This window comes from Maniola hyperantus, chromosome 4, assembly GCF_902806685.2.
Source record: "Maniola hyperantus chromosome 4, iAphHyp1.2, whole genome shotgun sequence".
NCBI classification, from domain to species: domain Eukaryota; kingdom Metazoa; phylum Arthropoda; class Insecta; order Lepidoptera; family Nymphalidae; genus Maniola; species Maniola hyperantus.
In genome coordinates, this window is record NC_048539.1 from 5,863,825 (window position 1) to 5,886,003 (window position 22,179).

General features: G+C 37.3%; 1 protein-coding gene across 5 annotated transcripts in view; it reads right to left on the reverse strand.

The window, feature by feature from the left end:
* Positions 1–22,179, reverse strand: part of ctrip (E3 ubiquitin-protein ligase ctrip) — a 61,140-nt gene that overhangs the window by 23,791 nt on the left and 15,170 nt on the right. For 2 of the 5 annotated variants that reach the window (XM_069498180.1, XM_069498177.1), the window contains exons 1-8: positions 10,098–10,342; positions 9,728–10,013; positions 4,823–5,772; positions 4,485–4,595; positions 2,953–3,044; positions 1,798–1,896; positions 1,009–1,114; positions 472–548 (exon numbers count right to left, since the gene is read on the reverse strand). In XM_069498180.1, the coding sequence (XP_069354281.1) occupies positions 472–548; positions 1,009–1,114; positions 1,798–1,896; positions 2,953–3,044; positions 4,485–4,595; positions 4,823–5,772; positions 9,728–9,786 (1,494 nt within the window). In that variant the 5' untranslated portion in view covers positions 9,787–10,013; positions 10,098–10,342. Of the gene's footprint in view, positions 1–471; positions 549–1,008; positions 1,115–1,797; positions 1,897–2,952; positions 3,045–4,484; positions 4,596–4,822; positions 5,773–9,727; positions 10,014–10,097; positions 10,343–22,179 lie in introns of those variants that run through there. The other 3 variants (XM_069498179.1, XM_069498178.1, XM_034968267.2) reach the window with 2 other exon arrangements.

The window sequence follows — 22,179 nt, forward strand, 5'->3', positions numbered from 1 at the left end:
ACTTTGCTCCACCTTTTACACGCAGCCTGTGGAGTCAATTTACGCAAAAGGAATACAGTGCCCTTCGCGTGCAATGTAATGCTTTTTGGGGCTGCCCTGTTTCTGTAGGGCATCAGGGATATTTGCTGACGCCCTGCAGTCATGTGCAAGAGATGTGCATTCCCCAGTCACTGCCAACAGAGTTATGAGCATGTCAGCAAGCTCGACTGCTGTTATGTGAATCACTGCTGCAAGGTTTTAGCTGGTGTAGAAACCATGCACCAGTGGTTCACATTAGCTTTGATGTGTTTTTATGTAGTTATTATCATATAGATTACTGTAATTAGCATAATTCCGTTTATGAGTCTTTGTTCTGAATAAATAATTCAGTCATTTATTTATTTTTAAACATTAAATACTGACTATTATTGAGTAATTAAAAGCATGTTTAATTTTCTTGATTAGAAATATTCTAGACGAATTGATCCTTACCGTGGTTAGAGGCTGAGGATGAGACCGGCTGGACCCACCACCGGTACTGGCACACGAACCCAGACTGCTTTTACCTGCTGGAAGGAATCATTACTTTATTCACTGTTAGAGACGCGCGCACGCGTTTTAGCGCCCGCATACATGACAATGTGCAAGAGTGTGTTATTTATTTAATTTAGTTAAATGGAAATATACATTTTAATTTTGTTAACATTTTTCAGGTCAGATTTAGCAAAAACTCGATCGGTTCATCTGTACACCCACATTCCCTCGTCCAGTGCTCGGAATTAATAGTAGTTAGTAGCATTAGGTACATACGAAATATCAGTCTGTGAGGGTGGGTGACTGCTAAGAATATAATATATTGATGTTCTGGCCCTTTCAGAACACTCGCGGTGTGACTTGGCATAGTAAAACTTTACGACAACGCACAGTTAATACTGTGGAGTCGCATTGAGGTGCGGAGTCGTCCTTGTGATACGACCGCGATGTGGCACCACAATTATTGTAGAAAACCCATTGCGTGTGGTCGCGTACCTCGTTTGTCGCGTCTGGTAGAGGGCGTGTGCGGCTGCGGCATGTCGCGCGTCCGCGCGCGCCGCCCACCGCCCGCGCTACTGCTTGCCTCTTCGCTCCCGCCCGGCTGTACACATCACAATAATTTTAAGGTTCAGAATCTCCAGAGAAAAAAGAATCCTTATAGGATCACTTCTTTGTCTTTCTGTCTCCTCTCAGAGTGAGAAGGGTTTTGGCCATAGTCTACCACGCTGACCATGTGCGGATTAGTAGACTTCACACACCTTTGAGAACATTATGGAAACCTCTGAGGCATGCAGGTTTCCTCACGATGTTTTCCTTCACCGTTAAAGCAAGTGATATATTTAATTAATTAAAACGCACCTTCTTCCATCTTCACCAGATCCTTTAATTAGTGATTATAACCAGGAACGACGACTTAACGTGCTCTCTGAGACAAAGAGGAAACCAAAAGGCCAAATCTGGGCCTCCAAAATCGGTCACTCATCCACATAAAGAGACATCAAACTAACAACATGGTGTGCCCATTGAAAACATACTGTAAGTGGAGTTCTGTAATTGTCACTACCTTTCGACTTACAGTACACAGCGAGAAATATTGTACATCGAGCTTAGAAAGAGATAGCAGTTAGTAGCAGAGTCGTAGAGCGTTGTCTCTGTCGTTGAGACCAACAATACGTGATATAGGTATGAGTGACAGAGACAACGCTCCACGAAGCTGAAATGTTTTTAAGTTTCTAAGGGCAGCATGAAATATATATACAAGTTAAATAATACGAAAAGTGTTACCTGTCTTTTCGAGGCAGTGTCCTGTCTCTGACGCTGTGAAGTACTCGCCCCCCTCGTCAAGCAAGCACCCAGAGTCGCACCCGTTGCAGCTGCGATACTCTGAGAAACGGCGAAAACACATAAATATCTATACTTATAATAAAACTGTAGGTAGCTAGATGATTTCTGTACCTATTTGTTCCATACTAATATTATATCCATCAATACTACTTGATTAAATAAATGTTACAGTGTGTCAGTCTGTCTGCTTGCTTTTCACAACACATCTGCTTAATCGATTTTGATAGGCAAAGATAGTTTGCCCATATCTTGTAACAATTCTCTTATGATAGGATTCTCATATCATACTGTGTCAAATAAATTAATGGTGTTAATGAACCTTATCTATATCTATATATAAAGCTGCCCCGGCGAACTTCGTTCCGCCTAACAATTCAAATTTTTTACATTTTTCTCTCCGTAAGAACCATCCTCGTACTTCAACGAATATTATAAAAAAAGGATTAGCGAAATCGGTTCAGCTGTCCTCGAGATTTGCGATCAGCAACACATTTACCGATTCATTTTTATATATAGAGATTATGCAGCATAAATAGATTAGTTCAAAATACATATATATTTTTTATTTTTATTTTGTAAACTATCGGCCCAGTATGATTGTGTTACATGGGAATTTTTGCTCAATTACTAATAAATTTTTTATTATTACTTTCTCTTTATGTGCAGCATATTGTGTAAAACAGTACCTGCCTATCATTATCAAAAATAAATTTCCGCAATTTTAGAGCTGCTCATGCTGGAAGAAATCTCCCAGTAGAGGTATATTGTCTTTTGTGTGCATTTTTTCATTTTATATGTTTTAGTTTTAAGTTACTGGTATACATGAGTTGGAAGTCTGAACAAACCGCGCGCCACCGTCAGGCACCTTTACACAAGAACAAAGATGAACAGTACTAAGTCCACATGGATTTTAGTTTTCCAAGAATGCTGGGGAACATGTCCTTTCTTGGGATGCAAGCTATCTCTGTAGCCGTCTCAACTTTTAAACAGATGAGCCGTGAAAAGCTAGCAGACAGACATACACACTTTGGCATTTACTTACAATATTGTACGGATTAGAAAAGACAAGCAAGCAATACTATAGGTTGCACATACCCTTCGAGCGTTAGTTTGACGTAAGTACGGTAGATCGCGCGGAACTATTAGTAGCTTGCTGTCAGAACTGTGAGTTTTTGATGAGCTGGCTTCTGTAAGCAAAAAAAAGACAAGATTTATATGATATTGTACTGACAAAATGTAAAATTATAAATGTAACAATGTACTTAATTTATTACTACTATGTAACTACAATTTCGGTACATGAAAAATAAAAATAAATAATAAAAAATTAAATGTATGGAGTTAGCCCCTGCTAAGGGTCACATCAGAAAGCTACTTGGTACCACCCTACCAACAAAACTGTATTCCCTCCCAATCGATTTAGCATGGTTGCATTCATCCATCAACAGGGTCAAAATATAAATAGCATTTCTCCAAAATGTAAAGTTATAATCAAATGCAAATATATCAACAATAACAATAGATGTTATGCCGCTGACTCGTCGACAGCGGTGCGATGGGCGGGAGCGGCGGCGAGAGCGGGGCGATAATACAATACGCATACCTACCTATTTATAATAGTGCCGCGCTGTCATCCGCTCCTGCTGATGTCCAGTCTCCAGCCAAGTAACATTGACTGCTGAATAACTATTTAGATGAGTGTACCATCGCCCCACTCTACATTTACTAGCCACCTTATATCTGTTATATTCCATTATATCGTATTTAAGTATATTATGTATCATAAATTCTATATTTTTTAATATTGTGGCTAATTCCGTTGTACACAATCTCTAAACTAAACTAAAATGACAAGTCTAAATCTATTGCTATCCCTTTCATAATGTTGCTTGCAGAAAAGAATTCATAATTAAAAGGTATTTTTCAGCCTAGGTCTCAAAACTTTGAAACATACTTTGATTCGAAGATAATCTAACATATTATACTGGTAGAAGTTAAGCTGTTTATAATTGAATTAAAATAATAACTTATTATAGATATGCTCCCCTGTAAAATTAGAAATTTGCTGATGACTTACTATGGTTAGGTACATAAGAGTCATCAAAATGAAAACTTATACATAAAAAAATGTAATGTCGCAAAATATAGTAATAACATCATGTACACAAAACTAAAAGTGTCAATATAAAGATTTGATGAGATGAGAAAGCTTGTGCAAGCAGGATAATGACAGAGTGGGAAGCACATGTAGTGAGGAAACCTGCCCAGAATGAAGAAGAGTGGAAAGCAACTAAAAATAGGGAAAAAGATAGATAAAACACAATATCCAAAAATCATATACCTGAGTGTCAAATATATAAACCTTTAAGGATTTCACTATATCTTACAACTTTTTGTATTAAATGATCATTTATTTATATTTCATCAGCTCATAGCTGATTTTAATTTATTATTATATACTCTCATAGTTCATTTTAATTTATTTACTACTTACTAATGCCCGCATGCGTTCCACAAGTCCTAACAACAACTGTACAAAGTTTCATCACAATCGAATGAACGATACAACGCTTACAGGACAAACCGGGACTAAAAAACACAGATAGAATACTAAAAGACTTAAGTACCTTGTAGATCTTTGTACGGTGGTGGAGTAGCAGTCGCTCCTCGATAGTGAGTGGCGCCCTTACGTTCTGTCGCTGCGTGTGTATGGACCACGTGACTTGTCGACGGTTTCGCTACAATAACACAATTAATATAAAGTTATCTACAATGAATGGCTGCATCAGATGCATGATAACAGTATCAGATAAGCTAACACAGCAAGCCCAACTTTAAACATAACACAAACAGTAATGGTTAAATTAAAATGATACTGTTGATAATAGGTATAGATTTTTTTTTTATATTATTTTCTTTTATTTATTTTGGAAATTAGCGTGTAAAAGTTGGTGTGCATCATTACCTGTATCGCTGATAACTGTTGAGGTAGGCGGCCCGAGGTCGCGATTGTGTCTGTTACGTAGCCGATATGTGCAAGTAGGTTGCGTGGAAGGCGCTGGGGCTCTTTCAGTCTCGTATTCGGGGATGCGGCTTTCCGATATGTTGTCTCTACTAGTCTCTGCAGATTCCTTGAGTGGGTCTATTTTAAATTTCTTTCTATACTCTAAGTCGATCAGGCAGTGACTCTTTCTGTGTGAAAGAGAGCGATGCGTTGAGCGTTTCCTCTTTTTCCCTTTCCTTCGGCTGGCGGTAGGACTGTACACAGAATAATCAGAATCTAGTAACTCAGTGATCGTCGACGAACTGAATGGCGAGTATGCGAAATCCCGCTCGTCCAATGGGAGTAAACCGCCTTCCGAGTGATTTGAGAGCTGTTGTTGATTTGTTGATTCTGAAGTGTTGTGATTAGATGAGGGCCGTGCGAGTGTATTGGGTTTCGAAGTGGTCGGTTTTTGCTCACTAACACTCTCACTAGATTTAAGAGCAGTCCGTGAACGTGTGCAGTATGCCACACACTCGTCTGCGGGGTTACTGTTCGTAGCAGTTGGATGTCTCTTATGTTTTTTCTTATCATGCGAAGAAGTCCGGCTGCGTTTGCGAGGAGTTGCAACTGTCGTAGGGGTTTTTGAATGATCTCCGTCTGTAGTGTCGTAGCGAGTTTCGTAAACGTCCGTTCCGTACGACCAACGTTCGGATATGGAGTAGTCGGAACGTGGCAAAGTGTTGACGAGGCGTGAGCTTCGTCGTAGCTCCACGCGTGTACGCAGATCAGCGTCGAACGTGCTGCGGCTTGTAGAGGGTCGGTTGGTGCGCGGCAAAGGTGACGTCACGTTGCGTCTGCTCCGGCGACTGCGGCTTACTTTACGCACTTGACGTAACCACCGACCGCCCACCACCCTGCTAGGAGAAGACCTGCACCACACATATTGATCTTAATATTATCACGTAGATACATTCCACACATTATGTGGGTACTAAACTTACACACTAAACTTCTCAACTTTGTTTGAAATAGCTATTACGAGAGACTCGGTGCCAATAGAATACTTTGACCATTTACTTAGTATTTAGCTCATAAAGTTAAGAAAGATTGATAGATGCGAAAAATGAAAGCATAAAGGTAATTAGGCAATTTTCCAGAAAAATGTACTTTATACTGTATTATATTTTAATAATATTTAAAGTTAATATATCAGCTCAAAGCATGTACCTACCTATAAATGCGGAAAATCATGTTAAATGAATGCATTACATTGTATAGCCAATCAATAAATAAATAATTAACTAATAAGAGTTATCAGAAGATTTATTAAATAAGAAATTTTAATACAACCAGCTACATAATACATCATTTTATCAAAGCTGAAATTTTGAGCCAGTAGTCTAAGTTTATGTATATACATAGTAGAAAAAGTATGGATACTTTGTTAACATGAAAGTTGAAAGTGGGCCTGTTTCTTAAGTAGTAGGAACTGAAGATACAAAAAACCTTCCTAACATATTTTAAAGTAGCAAAGCAGGTTTTTGCATAAAATATGGTACATAATATTATTAAAAACAAACATTCAGTAGTGCCTGAGCAGTGCTGCAGAACTTCCAATGACCCTTGAAAGGTCCCTTAAAAATGAAACATACACCAATTTCTTTGAAGTTTCTGGACTGATATGCAATTTTTTAATCAATAGAGGAAGTTAAGGATCCAACTCCTTAATCCTGGCACTCAAGTTACTGCCCACCTAAGTTATGGAGATTCAAGATCTATTGATAGTTAATTCATACTGTAGGTACCCAGCAACCACTTCGTGAATAAACTCCAAGTGCCAACCCTCAAACCTGATGATGTAGGGTACTGCACTCCTAAGGTGTGGGGATTTAGGAACTATTGATGGTGAATTGATATTGTAGATAATCAAGCCATTTCCACACTAGTTCTGTCAATTGGGTATTTGACTCCAATTTTTTTATTACTTTATTATAAACTAGGATAAAAATAATGACGTAAACTGAAAAACTAATTAAATCGATGAAATAATAAAAAAGTTTTAAGCATTTAAATTTTTCTGATTAGACAGAGATAGCAATATAGAATTATGACGTCATTTTGACAAATGCCATAGTAGCTTCGTGCGGTTTCATACAAATTTTCGTTTTGCGAGAAAGTGATAGAAGACCCTCCCACTCCAAAATTAAAATGCCTGTTACTTTGTAAATCTTTGTTGGATTATAATATTTTTTTCAGTGTACGTCATTATTTTTATCCTAGTTTATAGTAAAGTAATAATATTTATCAAATTCAAAAGTAGTAAAATACCCAATTGATTGTTGCTAAAATAATAATTTTCATAGTCAAAACCAAGTGCATACCCAGATTTAATTAAGTGAATAATTTGTGTACAGTGATAACTTCAAACACAACTATGCCTATTTTTGAAATGAAAAACTAGTACTTGGAACTGAAAAAGCCTTTGGATTTAATATGCCAGTTGGTTATTATTAGACTTTTAGATAACAAACCACAAAACTGCTGTTTAGTTGATAAAATCATTAAATGTTTTCTTTCAATTGATATCACAGTTGATACTTATGGTTTTAAAAGAACATGAAGAATGTTCTCCTTGTATAACTCTTTCCATTCTGCTATAAATTAACATTTTACAAAAAAAACCGGCCAAGTGCGAGTCAGGCTCGCACACTGAGGGTTCCGTACTACAGTCGTATTTTTTCGACATTTTGCACAATAATTCAAAAACTATGTACATAAACATAAATAAAAATATATTTTAAAATGTACAGGTATCTTACTTCGAATATTGAAAATACTAATTATTAGTTCATGACCACAATTTAATTTTTTTTGTGTGATCTAACCCTAAATTCACGGTTTTCAGATTTTCCCCTAAAGCCAGATATAAGACCTACCTACCTGTCAAATTTCATGATTCTAGGTCAACGGGAAGTACCCTGACAGACAGACAGACAGACAGGCAGACAGACAACAAAGTGATCCTATAAGGGTTCCGTTTTTCCTTATGAGGTACGGAACCCTAAAAATTTATAAACATTTTAAGTGTATATTTCTGAAACTAAGTACAGCTTGGGCACAACCTTGTTATAATATAAATTGACTTTTTAGAACATGCTTCATAATAAATCTAGATGATGTCAGAGACTGCAGCCACATGGATTCAGGTTTTTAAAAATCCTGTAGGAACTCTTTGATTTCCAGGATAAAAAGTAGCCTATGTCTTTCCTGGGAATATAAGCCAACTCTGTGCCAAATTTCATCAGAATCAGTTAAACTGTTGAGCAGTGAAAAGCTAGCAGACAGACAGACAGACACTTTCGCATTTATAATATAAGTGTAGAGTATGGATTGTATTGGTGTGAGTACTGTGAACATGCCAGGTTTGGTTAAACAATGTATAAACCTAGCACCAACATCTAAGTAGTATTACGAGTATGTGTCACTTTGCCTTCACTTTTTAAAATACAATCTATCAGCAAAAGGCTTAATAATAATAATAATATTTTTGATGCTTAGTTATTAAAATATTACTAACACTAGCCAGCGTTATCTCTACATAGTATAAAATAAAGTCACTTGCCGCTGTCTGTATGTATGTATGCATGTTTGAACGCATAGATCTTTTAAACTATGCAACAGATTTTAATGCGGTTTTTCAAAGAAGTAATGTATGGGAGTATGGAAGTATGGTTTATTAATCACTCCTCACTGACACCACATTAGTATCTACATTGCACCCATGCAAAGCCGAGGTGGGTTGCTAGTCTAACTATAAAGAATAAATGTTTCATTAAATTTCACCATTGTTAATATTATCAGCATAAATGGGTAAGTATATTTATTTGGGTCATCCATTTCTACACAGTGAATCAGTGTTTCAGGAAGCAGCTGGTCAATTGTGGAAGAGCTACATCAATCATTGCTACAATGTATTGTATTGTATTGTGATTGGCTGAATTTATTTCAAAGTATTTCAGCCAATAGTGTGAGACTATCAGCCAATCAGAAATGATTAGATGATAGACCTACTGGCCTAGTACCAAAGTTTGAGAGCAACACTGATGATAACAACTGCCACTAATTGACTGATGTTCATCACTATTGGCAAAAATGAGTAAGTGGTCCAGTAGTGAGGCTGAGATCTATAGAGCGCACTTTGACTTTGCTCAGACTTAAGACACTGTTAAAACAAAACAGTGTTATATCATTTGCATAAATCTATCTTGTTTTAACTGAAACGTAAGTATGAGCAAATTCAGAGTATGCTCTATAGATCTCAGCATAAGTGTCTAAGTACTTTCTGGGCCTCAGAATCAAGTAGAATACTTCTGAAATAAGACAGATCACTACTAAAGTGATTGTGGGTGTCCCTTCTTGAAGTACCCACATACAGCAACGCCTTGGTTCAAGCCCCAGCTTATCTGAATGCTCTTGTAATCCAAACAATCCGCCTTCCTCAGAATTTCTAGGCTGTGACACTAAATATGACTCATCAAAGCTCTATATTGGATTGGTGATAAAATCTATACAGATTTTTGCATGATTAAAACATCTTTCCATTGTAAAAACCATGCGAGTTATTTCAAAAAGTGTGTTTCAAAATATCTACATGTAATATTATGATCCGAACATTTTGTACTTCCAAATATAAATTTTGGGTATTCAGATTATATTGAGGCCCTGCTATAGTCCAAATATATAATAAATTCAGCCAATAATATAGATTGCATTTGCCTCAATGTGGTAATCACAAATTCTGTGGTAGCCCCTCCGATCTATGTTCTCAGCACCTTATAATTAGTAAATCTTTCTTTCTGCAGTTGAAAAGATATAGATATTTACCCGCTGGACTCTCTCGAGAGTGCAGAGTGCGACGACGGTGTAATGTGTTGCTCGGCCATAGACGACGCTGGGGAACACACGCGGCTGCTTGTGTGGGGCCTGCGCAGGCCGCCCGCGCCCGCTACCTGCCCGGCACCATGCCCGGGCGAGCGCTACACCGCTGCCTTTGCATGCACTGTCCTCGGCCGTATCACAAACACACCACCCACAACCACCGCTGATCACCGTCACTCGCGCACTCTCACTGCACACTACTGCGCCGCAGTTGCCAACATACGCCGTTCAACTGGAACAAAGATGAAACGCAACCTCAGCAATCTGTACAATGCAACGTTACATAAACATTTTAACAATTAATTAGTACCACTACCTGCCACCGAAGCAGGCGACAAAATTTATAGTATCGATGAGAACTGTGATGAAATTATGTAAAGTAGAAATATAATTTCCATAAAACGTGCTTTTTCCCTGATTAACTAATAGATTTTAACACCACGTTTCACAAAAATTAACACGATGGATGACACATCAAGGACAGCTACACTTTTCAACTTTATTTTCAATTCGTACAAGATTTTCATACACAGCACAGCTGGCTGCCTGTCAAAAGGAATAGAATGTTGCCATGTATAGACTAGTTAAAACGTACCTACTATATAAGCGTTTATTGATTTCTTTGTCACTGGCTTGGAATTATGTTTTTAACATAAGAGTCCTTGTTATAGGGCAATTTTATTCACTTTTTTGTTTCCAGGGCTACTTTGGTGGATTTTCATTAGAAAATCTAGCGTTTACGGGCGAACTAACCTCTAATATTCATGAATTCCAAGTACATAGTTAATTGTTAATTATTTCAGACTAACGACTCGTACGGGCTTTGAACGGATAACCAATGTATTTACAGATTTTCAGTTATATTTTTGGTTATTGTGAGTTAATTTTAGAGAAAACTAGCCTAACGCCTAACAGTCGATTCAATTTTTTTTAAATTTTCTCTCCGTAAGAACCATCCTCGTACTTCAAGGAATATTATATAAAAAGAATTAGCGAAATCGGTTCAGCGGTTTCTCGAGATTTGCGATGAGCAACACATTAGTGATTCATTTTTATATTATAGATAACTTATTTGAGAGGAACAATACTACCCACAGTAAATAGGTACAGTAGCCGGCAGGAAATATTGTACATCGACCTTTAGAAAGAGAGTGGCTTCGTAGAGCATTGTCTCTGTCACTCACACTTATGTGACGTTTTGTCGGCCTGAACGACAGACACAACACTCTACGACACCGCTATCTCTTTCTTTTAAGGTCGATGTATAATATTTCCTGCCGGGTACTGTAGGTACCTACTTAAATACTTACATTTTTAGGGTTCCGTACCTCAAAAGGAAAAACGGAACCCTTATAGGATCACTTTGTTGTCTGTCTGTCTGTCTGTCTGTCGGTCTGTCAAGAAACCTACAGGGTACTTCCCGTTGACCTAGAATCATGAAATTTGGCAGGTAGGTAGGTCTTATAGCAGACATTAGGGGAAAAATCTGAAAACCGTGAATTTGTGGTTACATGTGGAGTCTGTGGAGTCAGACTCGCGCAACGAGGGTTCCGTACTACAGTCGTATTTTTCCGACATTTTGCACGACAATTAAAAAACTATAATGCATAAAAATAAAAATAAATTGTTTTAAAATGCAGAGGTGAAGCCCTTTCATATGATACCCCACTTGATATAGTTATCTTACTTCGAAAATTGAAAATACTAATTTTTAGTTCATAACAACAATTTAATTTTTTTGTGTTATCATTGAAACCAAAATCTACGTCAATAATAGATCATTTGAGGGACTATAAAATATAAATGTCACTTTTTTACTATTTTGTCTCTTGTTGTTGTTGTATGTAATTGGGTTATATTAAAAAGCTCTTTTTTTTTTCGATAGGTAGTGTCTAATCGAATACAATATTAAACATTCGATGTTATCTTTCTATGGCCAATCACTAGAGACGTAATAGTTGAATCTATCCTTAAACTTTCTACCAAATGGTAGAAATTATTACAAACTAGCAACTTTGATTCGACAGCACTTACAAGCAGAATGGCCAACATAAAATAAAATAATGACTAATGAAAACAAGAAAACCAGTTAACAAAAACAAAGAAGGGTGTCACAAACGAGGCAGCCGATGCAGATATGAGGCCTACCTGATGGTAAGCAATGATGTAGGTAGTCGATGGGAACGAAAAATTTATAGCAGTTTATACTAAACCGTATGAAACCCACGCGATATCGCAGCACAATTCAACCACTACAACCAATTGGGTTTCTAGGGTCATCGTATTGGAACGTTAAATCGCTTGGCGATATCGGTATTCGGTAGGGTGGTAACTAGTCACGGCCTAAACCCTTCTACCATCAAATTGCCCCTGCAGGAATCGAAACCCAAACCATCCACTTATAAGGCCGCAGCACTCACCACTGCACCTATATTTGATTTATAAAAGGTGACTAATTATTCCAAAATCCAGACTAGTAAGTAGGTACCTAGGTAGGAACTTATAAGTTAGGATAACTTGGTTCGTGTAATTTTTAGCAGGCCGCAGATAAAGTAATCAAGGGCGTTACAATGTGTCGGCTGCTACTTGACCTCATAACCGAAATATAAATTACTATAGGCATCAAGTAGGCACGAATAACTTTTATTCGGTTACAATTTATAGGCAGAGCTGTTATTGCTTCTCTATGGCTCTTTCGACTGCGATTTGATCGTCGCATCATAAAGTTAGCACTTAGCATTGACAAACAAATGTTTTTTTTAAACCGATCATGTGCGAGTCGGACTCGCACACGAAGGGTTCCGTACCATCGTATAAGAAATAACACTTTTTAGGGTTCCGTACCTCAAAAGTAAAAAATAAACCCTTTTAGGATCACTTTATTTGTATGTCTGTCTGTCTGTCAAGAAACCCCACAGGGTATTTCCCGTTGACCTAGAATCATGAAATTTGGCAGGTAGGTAGGTCGTACAGCACAAGTAAAGGGAAAAATTTGAAAACTGTGAATTTGTGGTTTCATCACAAAAAAATGTGGTCATGCACAAATAATATTTTCAACGTTCAAAGTAAGGTAACTATACCAAGTGGGGTATCATATAAAAGGGCTTTACTTGTATATTCTAAAATAGATTTTTATTTATTTTTATGCATAATAGTTTTTCATTTAAAGCAAAATGACAAAAAACCCCAAATACGGAACCCTCGGTGTGCGAGTCTGACTCGCACTTACCCGGTTTTTATTTTCTCTGGAAATACTGAACCCTAAAAACGGTTTTAAACAAAAAATGTTTTGTTTTCAAAAACTGCCCCCTGAGGTAGCTATGTGGATTTAGTATTTTTCTAAGCTAAACATCGGTAGGTGTGGGTAACATGTAGCATCGGTTGCAAACGGTATTTGCAGCAATACTGGTTACTAGCCAGAGCAACATCGGCATCGACCTGTTTAAAATAACCTGTCGCGTAGCTCTACCATTGGATCTCCGGTCGCGGATCAATGCTAGGCCTAGGTAGTAGATAGTGAGGCAAAAATAGACCTTATATTGGTAAATAATCCAACGGATGCAACTCTGCAAGGTAGAGAAGGGCGTAAGGCCCATCTTAAAGAAACACTATACCGGCTTTTGTCACCTGTGAAACACAGGTAGTCGGGGAATCAATGCAAAAAGAAAAGAGATAAATCAAGCACATGTCGCAGGTGCGACATACATTCTACACAAAGAGCGTATTATATGGGGTGATAGGTGTATTTCCCTATTCAAATGCTAACAGGCACGGGTTTTGACATAATATAAGTGCTAACTTCGTTCACAAAATGCAATAGTAGGTATAATACGCGACAGGTTGAAATGGCAATCGGGGAGGGAACGCCTCGCACACCCGCACAGCCCCCGCGCTCGCCCGCACCGAGTTAACGCGGGAGCTGTGCAGGCGTACAGGGCGTTCCCAGTCCGATTGCCATCTGGACCTGTCGCGTACTAAAGTAGTACTAAAATATCCAAATCCTACTTATGATTGTGTTCAAAGTTATCTCTCGTTCAGTGATCTCGTTTCTTTACAACAAAACTGAAAACGAGATTCACATACAGTTAATTCGAGCAGGGATTTATCCCAAAACGATATTTTACGTTTCTCAATACTATACAGTGAATATATAAGGTGCATTTTCACAAGAGCAGAGGTGTGCTCAGCGAGGGGCTGCACCCCAAGGCCGACGGTCGACAACCTGACTACGGCAGACACGTGCGAAATGCGAATCCCGCTTACCTCGAGCGTCGAGACTAAAATCAGTGGACACCCTATCACTGAGACCTAGCCTAGGCAGTAGGCTCTACACAAAATATTAGTACAGTAGCCGGCAAGAAATATTGTACATCGACCTTTAGAATGAGATTTCGGCTTTGTAGAGCGTTGTCTCTGTTACTCATACCTATGTGACGTCTCGTCGGTCTCAACGACGTCGTCGTCTTCGACTTCAACATACACACACAGTAGAAACAAAAATTATTTTTTAGTTTGTAGTGGTTTGGGAAGGTTGGAAGTGGTTAGGTTCTTAGAGTTATACCTACACACATTATTTGCATAATGTGTGTAGGTATAACTCTAAGAACCTAACTAAACTATCTTTTCTGTCCTGGGCCTTTTCTTTTTGGACCTAAGGGCCCACTTGCGTGTTCCTGTGTTATCTTAATTAGGTATAACGCGTAAAATTTAACACCTCACGCGCCATTTTGACTTTTTGTGTCAAATTTCATGTCAAAAGTACGATTTTAGTCCTTATTTTAAAGGTGAACCGTACTTTTGACATGACTGATGACCACAGACGGTTGACCCATATAGTTAAAATGACGCATGAGGAGTCATTTTGTACGGACTCGAAGTTAGCTGCTAACACAGGGTTAAATAAATAATTTTCCTTGCGCCATCAAAAGTTAGGAGTAAACCTCGAGTTAATGTTTTAAATATTTAACTCACTTATGTGGGAGGGTTAAGTCGCTAACACTGGGTTAGTGCAGTGTAATGTCAAAATATTGACAAGCATGTGACACGAAATTGATTGCACCAAACGACCACAATGAAATGTCTTTGAAATTGAAAGTTCAAAAAACAAAACACATGAGACAGACATAAGCAGGAGAGTTTTAGTGCAAAAGAGACGTGTATATATAGATGTTAGACTCTACACTTCATTCTTTCATATTTGGGCGGATGTGATTAAAAATCGAAATGCCAGGTTAACTAACTCCGTGTTAATTTTCATTGGCGCAACCAATGATATTAGAAGAAATTCTTCTAATATCATTGGGCGCAACACAACATAGAGTTTAAATTTTAACCATTTAACCTTAAGGCGAAAGCAAGTGTCAAATCGCGAAAATGCTGTAAATTTGAAGAAAAAGATTTTCTTTCCTAAAGCATTAACAGCTATTAAATACATGTAATAAAAAACTTCAATTTGTGAAGATCATAATGACCTATATCACATTTGTTCAAATTATCCCGTTTTTTGAAGAATTGATGTTGAAAACATTGCTATCATCAACTTGTTTTGTTGTTTTTTTCATTAACGGCTTAACGTGTTAAATTCATACCATCACAAAACAATATGTTTAGGTTATCTTATCATTTTAAAATATTGGTTTTAAACTAAATGTTTTTCATTTCTTAAATAATCTAAAACGAACGGAAATTATTAATTTTCTTGCAGGCGCTAAATCCTGTCAGTAGCCTTTTGGCTTTCATGGCGGGTGGAGCTGCGCGCCGCCATTTCTTCGTAAAATTACGCTATAAACTTATTATTTTTGAATGAAAGTTGTGTTTATATGTACTGGTAATGGTTGAATAATAAAATAGGGATTTATTTATCTCAAAATGAAGCCTGCTCACTACTCAAATTTATTTTAAAAATATCGTAGTATTACGTACTAGTTGTGAGGTTGTCATAGATTATGTTGACAGACAGTAATATTTTCTAAGTAAGTATTATACCTATGTGTCAGATCCATATTTGAATTTCATTTCATTTAATTTCAAGTGGTAATGAGCGCTCGTAATTCTAAAAGCCAATATATATTTACAAAATACGATCCCAATTCCCAAGGTACTGGAATGGCGACCTCGCACCTGAAAGCGCAGCGTTAGAAGACCCCCTCTAGGTGTACAGACGAATCAAACGAGTCACAGGGAGCCGCTCGATTCAGGCGGTGAAAGACTGTGCCATGAGGAAGACCTTATTAGAGACCTATGTCCAACAGTGGACGTCTGTCGGTTGATGATGATGATGATGATGATGATGATGATTATGCCTTTCTTCTTCTTCTTAAATTTTGAAAAAAATAATAATTTGAAAGCATCTGGCATAACCTGTTAACTTGAAGCCTTAATAATAATTATTAAGGCTATTTCAAATTAAAATGATATTTAAATCGCGAGCCCGCGATTTCGTCCGCGTGGATTTGGGTTTTTTAAAATCCCCTGGGAACTCTTGCGAGATAAAAAGTAGCCTAAGTAGCCTTCCCTGGGATATAAGCTGACTCTGTACTAAATTTCATCAAAATCGGTTAAACTGTTGGGCCGTGAGAAGCTAGCAGACAGACAGACAGACACACTTTCGCATTTATACTATTAGTATGGATTATAAGAAAAAGATTTATTGCCTCTCAGCTCTCTGAGAGACGTTAGGTTAAGTGAACACGAATTATGACAGTTCTGTGTTCTAGCGTAAGCTTTAGGTCTGATAGCGTCAACAGTGACATTTCGGCTGCCTAAAATCCAAACCCTGTAAACGACATCAGACGAGATCGCAGGGAGATAATTTAATTTATTTTATTTTAAGACTAAGTATTTTCAGTAGATTTTCTAGTAGTTAGACTTTGTTAAATAATGCAGAAAAAACATTATTGTATGCAAAGTATTTTCCTTGCAAACATTTAACATGTACCTATAGTACGTGACAGGTCGAGATGGCAATCGGGGTGGGGACGTCACCCGCGCTATCACGCACCGGGTTAGCGCGGGGGCTGTGCGGGTGTGCGAGGCGACCCCCTGCCTTATACCCCGATTTCCATCTGTCATTTTCTCATCATTCATCTCGCGTACTATAGAGCTTATTGCCTTTCCTATTCTTACTTTTAATGCATTATTAAACGTCTTTACTGTTTTGATTTGGATTTTAGATCATGGGTTATGTTTTTAAAATGGTCACAGCGACTTACTAGGCTTTGAATTGGTTTTCTCATTGTATAAGGTGCACTTACTATATATAGCCTGCGACAGGTTGAGAGGGTAATCGGGATATAAGGCAAGGGGACGCGCCGTACACCCGCACGTCATAAGGCGCACGACTGCACCGGGTTAGCGCAGGGGCTGTGCGGGTATACGAGGCGTTCCCTCCCCGATTACCATTTTTTCAACCTGTCGCGTATTGTAGGTTTAGACTTTAGAGGTATCAAAATTTCTGTTATATGGAAAACCAGAGGATGCCCGCGACTTCGTCTGCGTGGATTTAGGTTTTTAAAATCCTGTGGGAACTCTTTGATTTTCCGAGATAAAAAGTAGCCTATGTCCTTCCCCGGGGTGCAAGCTATCGCTGTACCAAATTTCGTCAAAATTGGTTGAACAGACACACTTTCGCATTTATAATATGGTATGTAGGTATGGAGTATAGATATAGATGTGGAAGTATAGATTTTAATGCTGTTTTTCTTACAATAATGGGACATACTATTGAAGTAAGAATTATGACATAATATAACGATTTTTCAAAAAAATTCATTTATTGGGTTTCGATATGGGGCGGTCGGTTTAATCAGGTTCTAGGGTAAAAGACTCAAGTGAATGAACAAATCACAGGTTTTTACCATAAATAAAAACTACCAGGAATTAAACCAGCTGATACAAATTTTTATGAATAAGAGTTTTTAAGGGTTTCCGTACCATAATCGTAAAAACCAGCCAAGTGCGAATCAGACTCGCGCACTTAGGGTTCCGTACTTCAATCGTATTTTATCGACATTTTGCACGATAAATCAAAAACTACTTACTAGATCTCGTTCAAACCAATTTTTGGTTAAAGCAAACTTTCATGGCAATATCATCATATATTTTTTTTTTGTTTTATCATTCTCTTATTTTAGAAGTAACAGGGGGGGACACACACATTTTACCACTTTGGAAGTGTCGCACAAACTATTCAGTTTGGAAAAAAAATATATTAGAAACTTCAATTTCATTTTTAAAGACCTATCCATAGATACCCCACACGTATGGGTTTGATGAAAAAAATTATTGAGTTTCAGTTGCATCTTCAGCATGGGGAACCCCCAAAATTTACTGTTTTTTTCTATTTTTGTGTGAAAATCTTAGTGCGGTTCACAGCATACGTCTACTTACCAAGTTTCAACAGTATAGCTCTTATAGTTTCGTAAAAAAGTGACTGTGACATACGGACGGATAGATAGACAGACATGACGAATCTATAAGGGTTCCGTTTTTTGCCATTTGGCTACGGAACCCTAAAAATGGAACCCTTATGGTTCGATTTGCTCCGTCCTTCCGTCTGTTTGTCTATACAGTCGATTATTTCCGTAAGAGTCGGTTCCCACTTGTCGGTTGTCGGGCCCGGATTTTAATCGGATGTTCCAGTGGCAGAACATTTTATATGATGCACGCTTGACTAAAACCGATTTTGTGTTGGCGCCGACAAGAAATGTCGGGTGTTTTGCCAGCCCTCTACGTTCGGAATAAAATCGTGTCGGATTTTGCTCGCCTATGAGTAAGTATGACGCTGTTTACAAAGGTCCTAAGTGACTTATAAACTACTAGGTGATGCCTGCGACTTCGTCCGCGTAGAATTAGGTTTTTTAAAAATCAATCGTCAACTGTAGGTGTTACAATTGACGGTATACGACAAACATTTACTACTTTTGCCTCTATTCTCTCTCTCCCTCAGTCGAGTTTTTTTTTGTTTTTTGATCTTTAATATATAGAAGGAAAACGTGACTGACTGACTGACTGATCTATCAATGCACAGCTCAAACTAATGGACGGATCGGGCTGAAATTTGGCATGCTGATAGCTATTACGACTACGACGACGATAGGTATATACCTATCGTCGTCGTAGTCGAGTAATATATATATATTACTATTATGGATTGTATATATATTGATATTTATAATAGATATGTATATGTATGATAGTTATGTATGTATTACTGAAATAGTTAGGTACTTATTAATTAATTATATTATATTGTTTTATACTACTTCATTTTTCTGTATTGCGTGTAAGTAGGTACTATCCAACACACCTAGTTTCTCCTTTCACCAAAGGTTGCCTGGTAGATTGCTGTGAGCAATAAGGCCGCCTTTGCATACAATTTTTTTTTTCGTTTTAGTTTCTTTGTCATGTTATGTAATATTTTTTGTGTGCAATAAAGTATTTCTATCTATCTACGACGTAGGCATCCGCTAAGAAAGGATTTTTTGAAAATTCAACTCCTAAGGGGGTGAAATAGGTGTTTGAAATTTATGTAGTCTACGCGGACGTAGTCGCGAGCATAAGCTAGTCTTATATAAATTCTATTTGTGAAACTTGTCATCAGCTTCAATTTTCTTCTGTTCTTATCAATTTACTTTTCCAATTAGCTGTAAGTTTTCCTGTTAAATAAAAAAAGTATAATAATAATTAATACCGCGCATTATTTTTGCCCTTTTTGATTATTAAATAATTTATGACTATATATAGATACACAAAATAATAAAAAAATACTAAATGATGCCCGCGATTTCGTGGGCGTGGATTTAGGCTTTTTGAAAATCCCGTGGGAACTCTTTAATTTTACGGGTTAAAAATTAGCCTTAGCAGACAGACAGATACACTTTCGCATTTAGTAACCAACTTCCAAAAAGGAGATGGTTCTCAATTCGGCCCGTTTTTTTAAATGTATGTACACCGAATTTTTCGAGGTTTCGTATTCGTTATTTACTGGAGTCCTTTACCCTAGTACGTTAAAGTACTAAAAGTGCGTGTTAGTAATTAGTATCAGCTGATCAAATGTCAATAAATTGCGCCAAAACCAAACGCCAAAACAAAAATTGCTAGTTTCAAGGTGAAACGGCAACTGTCATTAGCGAATGCAATTCCCTTAAGTTATTAAACCTGGTGTTATGTCATTTATGCCCGCGGCTCTTTGACGCAAGCTGGCCTTACTAATTTAATAAAATAGATTCCATAAAATTATTTTCCCATTAATATGGTTGCAGATTGTGGTAAGTGGTAACATTTGCGGTTACAGTCTTTCCTGGTTAAAATTCAAAATGCCGTCTTAAGTTAACTGTACTGCGTGTATCTATGCATTGGTTTATTTTCTTTATTTAAACCGTTAGATCGTCGGGCGTGTAACTACAACTTAACTATAAAGGTCTATTAATAGATTGAGTAATAGGTAATAGGTAGTAACAACAGTTTAAATCAGAACACAAAAGTAACTTTTTACTATTAGTAGAATTAATTTAATCTGGGTGTGACAAGATTTTGAAAAAAAATTAAACTAACCGAAAAAAGGTACAATAATATCCGTAGATTCAATGAATCCCCTGTCTTTGCACTATTGTAGTACTTACCTACTATTAAAACAAACTTTAGATACGCATAATTTACGGTTTTTTAAAGCTTAGCCAAAAATTTAATTAATGACTAACAACCTTGCTCGGGTGATGCAGGTAGGTATGCCAACTAGGCAATATTATAGTAGGTGGTATAGTATCCTTCGGTAGTGGTCTAACATGTGTCTAACATCGACGTTCGTCAGCTAGGCATAAGTTCAATAAGATATTTTACAACAAAAAAAACCCTAATGAAGGCAATCAAATAAGTATGACCTGTGGACTGTGACATAATTCGACACCTGTAAGAAAAAACATCGTATCTCATTTTTCGTAACTTTACAGGAGAGCGCGTTAAAGATTTAAACAAGCCTTAATTAACGCCATCCAACCTTTAAAATGTTTGTCAGCAAGGTAAAATCTAGACTTTCGTTATTATTCTAAGTACTTTATTATTTTCATGTCTTACAATTATTTTCCACTTCCACAGTATATAAATATAAAATTTACAAAATGGCATTGTAATTAGACATACAATTTAATATTGTGTTAATATTTCCTTTACTCACTAAAAAAAATGTAAATTGCCCGAGTTACGATGAAAATTCGCTTAGTACGAAAAATACTTGCCGAAACAAGACGGTATTTTACATTACAATTTTATCTAAGGTAATATTATTAATAGCTGCCTTAGGCAAGTATGTATGTGCAACGAAATATAGCATTTTATCATCTTCAATGAATGCTGACTTACAATGTTTTCCACTGGCTAAAATCGCAACGAGACTTAATTTAGATATAGGGATGAGCTCAAAAAAAAGAGCATTTTTTGTTCACTCTGAGACCTGAGTATGAAGTAACTCAAAATTACTAAAAAGTGAGTTTCGATGTTTTATCTTGCAGGTGTCGAATTATGTACACAATCTCTAAACTAAAATAAAATGGCAAGTCTCAATATATTGTTATCCCATTCATAATGCTCCCTGCGAAAAAGGATAGTATTACATTTAGACCTGTCAATTTAGTTTGAGATTGTTTACAACAGAATTAGCCACAATAATACCATAAAGCCGCTCTCACATTAAGATTTTTAGAGCAAGCATGAAGCATTTAGCTCAGTTTTTTAAATCAGTAAAAATCAATCCGTATTTCACACTTGTGCATCGAGGCAAGGGGGAGTCATCGACCGGACTGCAGCGCCCGCGCCCCCGCTGACACCGAAACACCGAGTCGCGACTCTCCGGATCCCTACGGGTTCAACGACCTCCGCGACCCTTTGATTGAGCCCTCTGCAAATTGTGATGGAAAATTGTAGATAAACAATGTGACGAGTTGGCTGCCTATGTGATCTAACTAAAATGTAGAATATTAGAAAATAGCTAATCATTTATTTTTAAGACTTGTTCCCGTATCTCGATTTTAATAATATTATTGAACTATCTATAACCAAAACGCTAAGTCAACAAGGTTCTATTATGTAGGTACCTACCTATATTATATGTTTAACTGTTCTCTGTAGGTATAAAATCAGATAGACCGCGGCTATCTGATTTTCTGCTGATTTTACAGCGACTGTTTTATAATTTAACTAGCTTATGCTCGCGACTTCGTCCGCGTGAACTACAAAATTTCAAACCCCTATTTCACCCCCTTAGGAGTTGAATTTTCAAAAATCCTTTCTTAGCGGATGCCTACGTCATAATAACTATCTGCATGCCGAATTTCAGCCCGATCCGTCCAGTAGTTTCAACTGTGCGTTGATAGATCAGTCAGTCAGTCAGTCAGTCAGTCAGT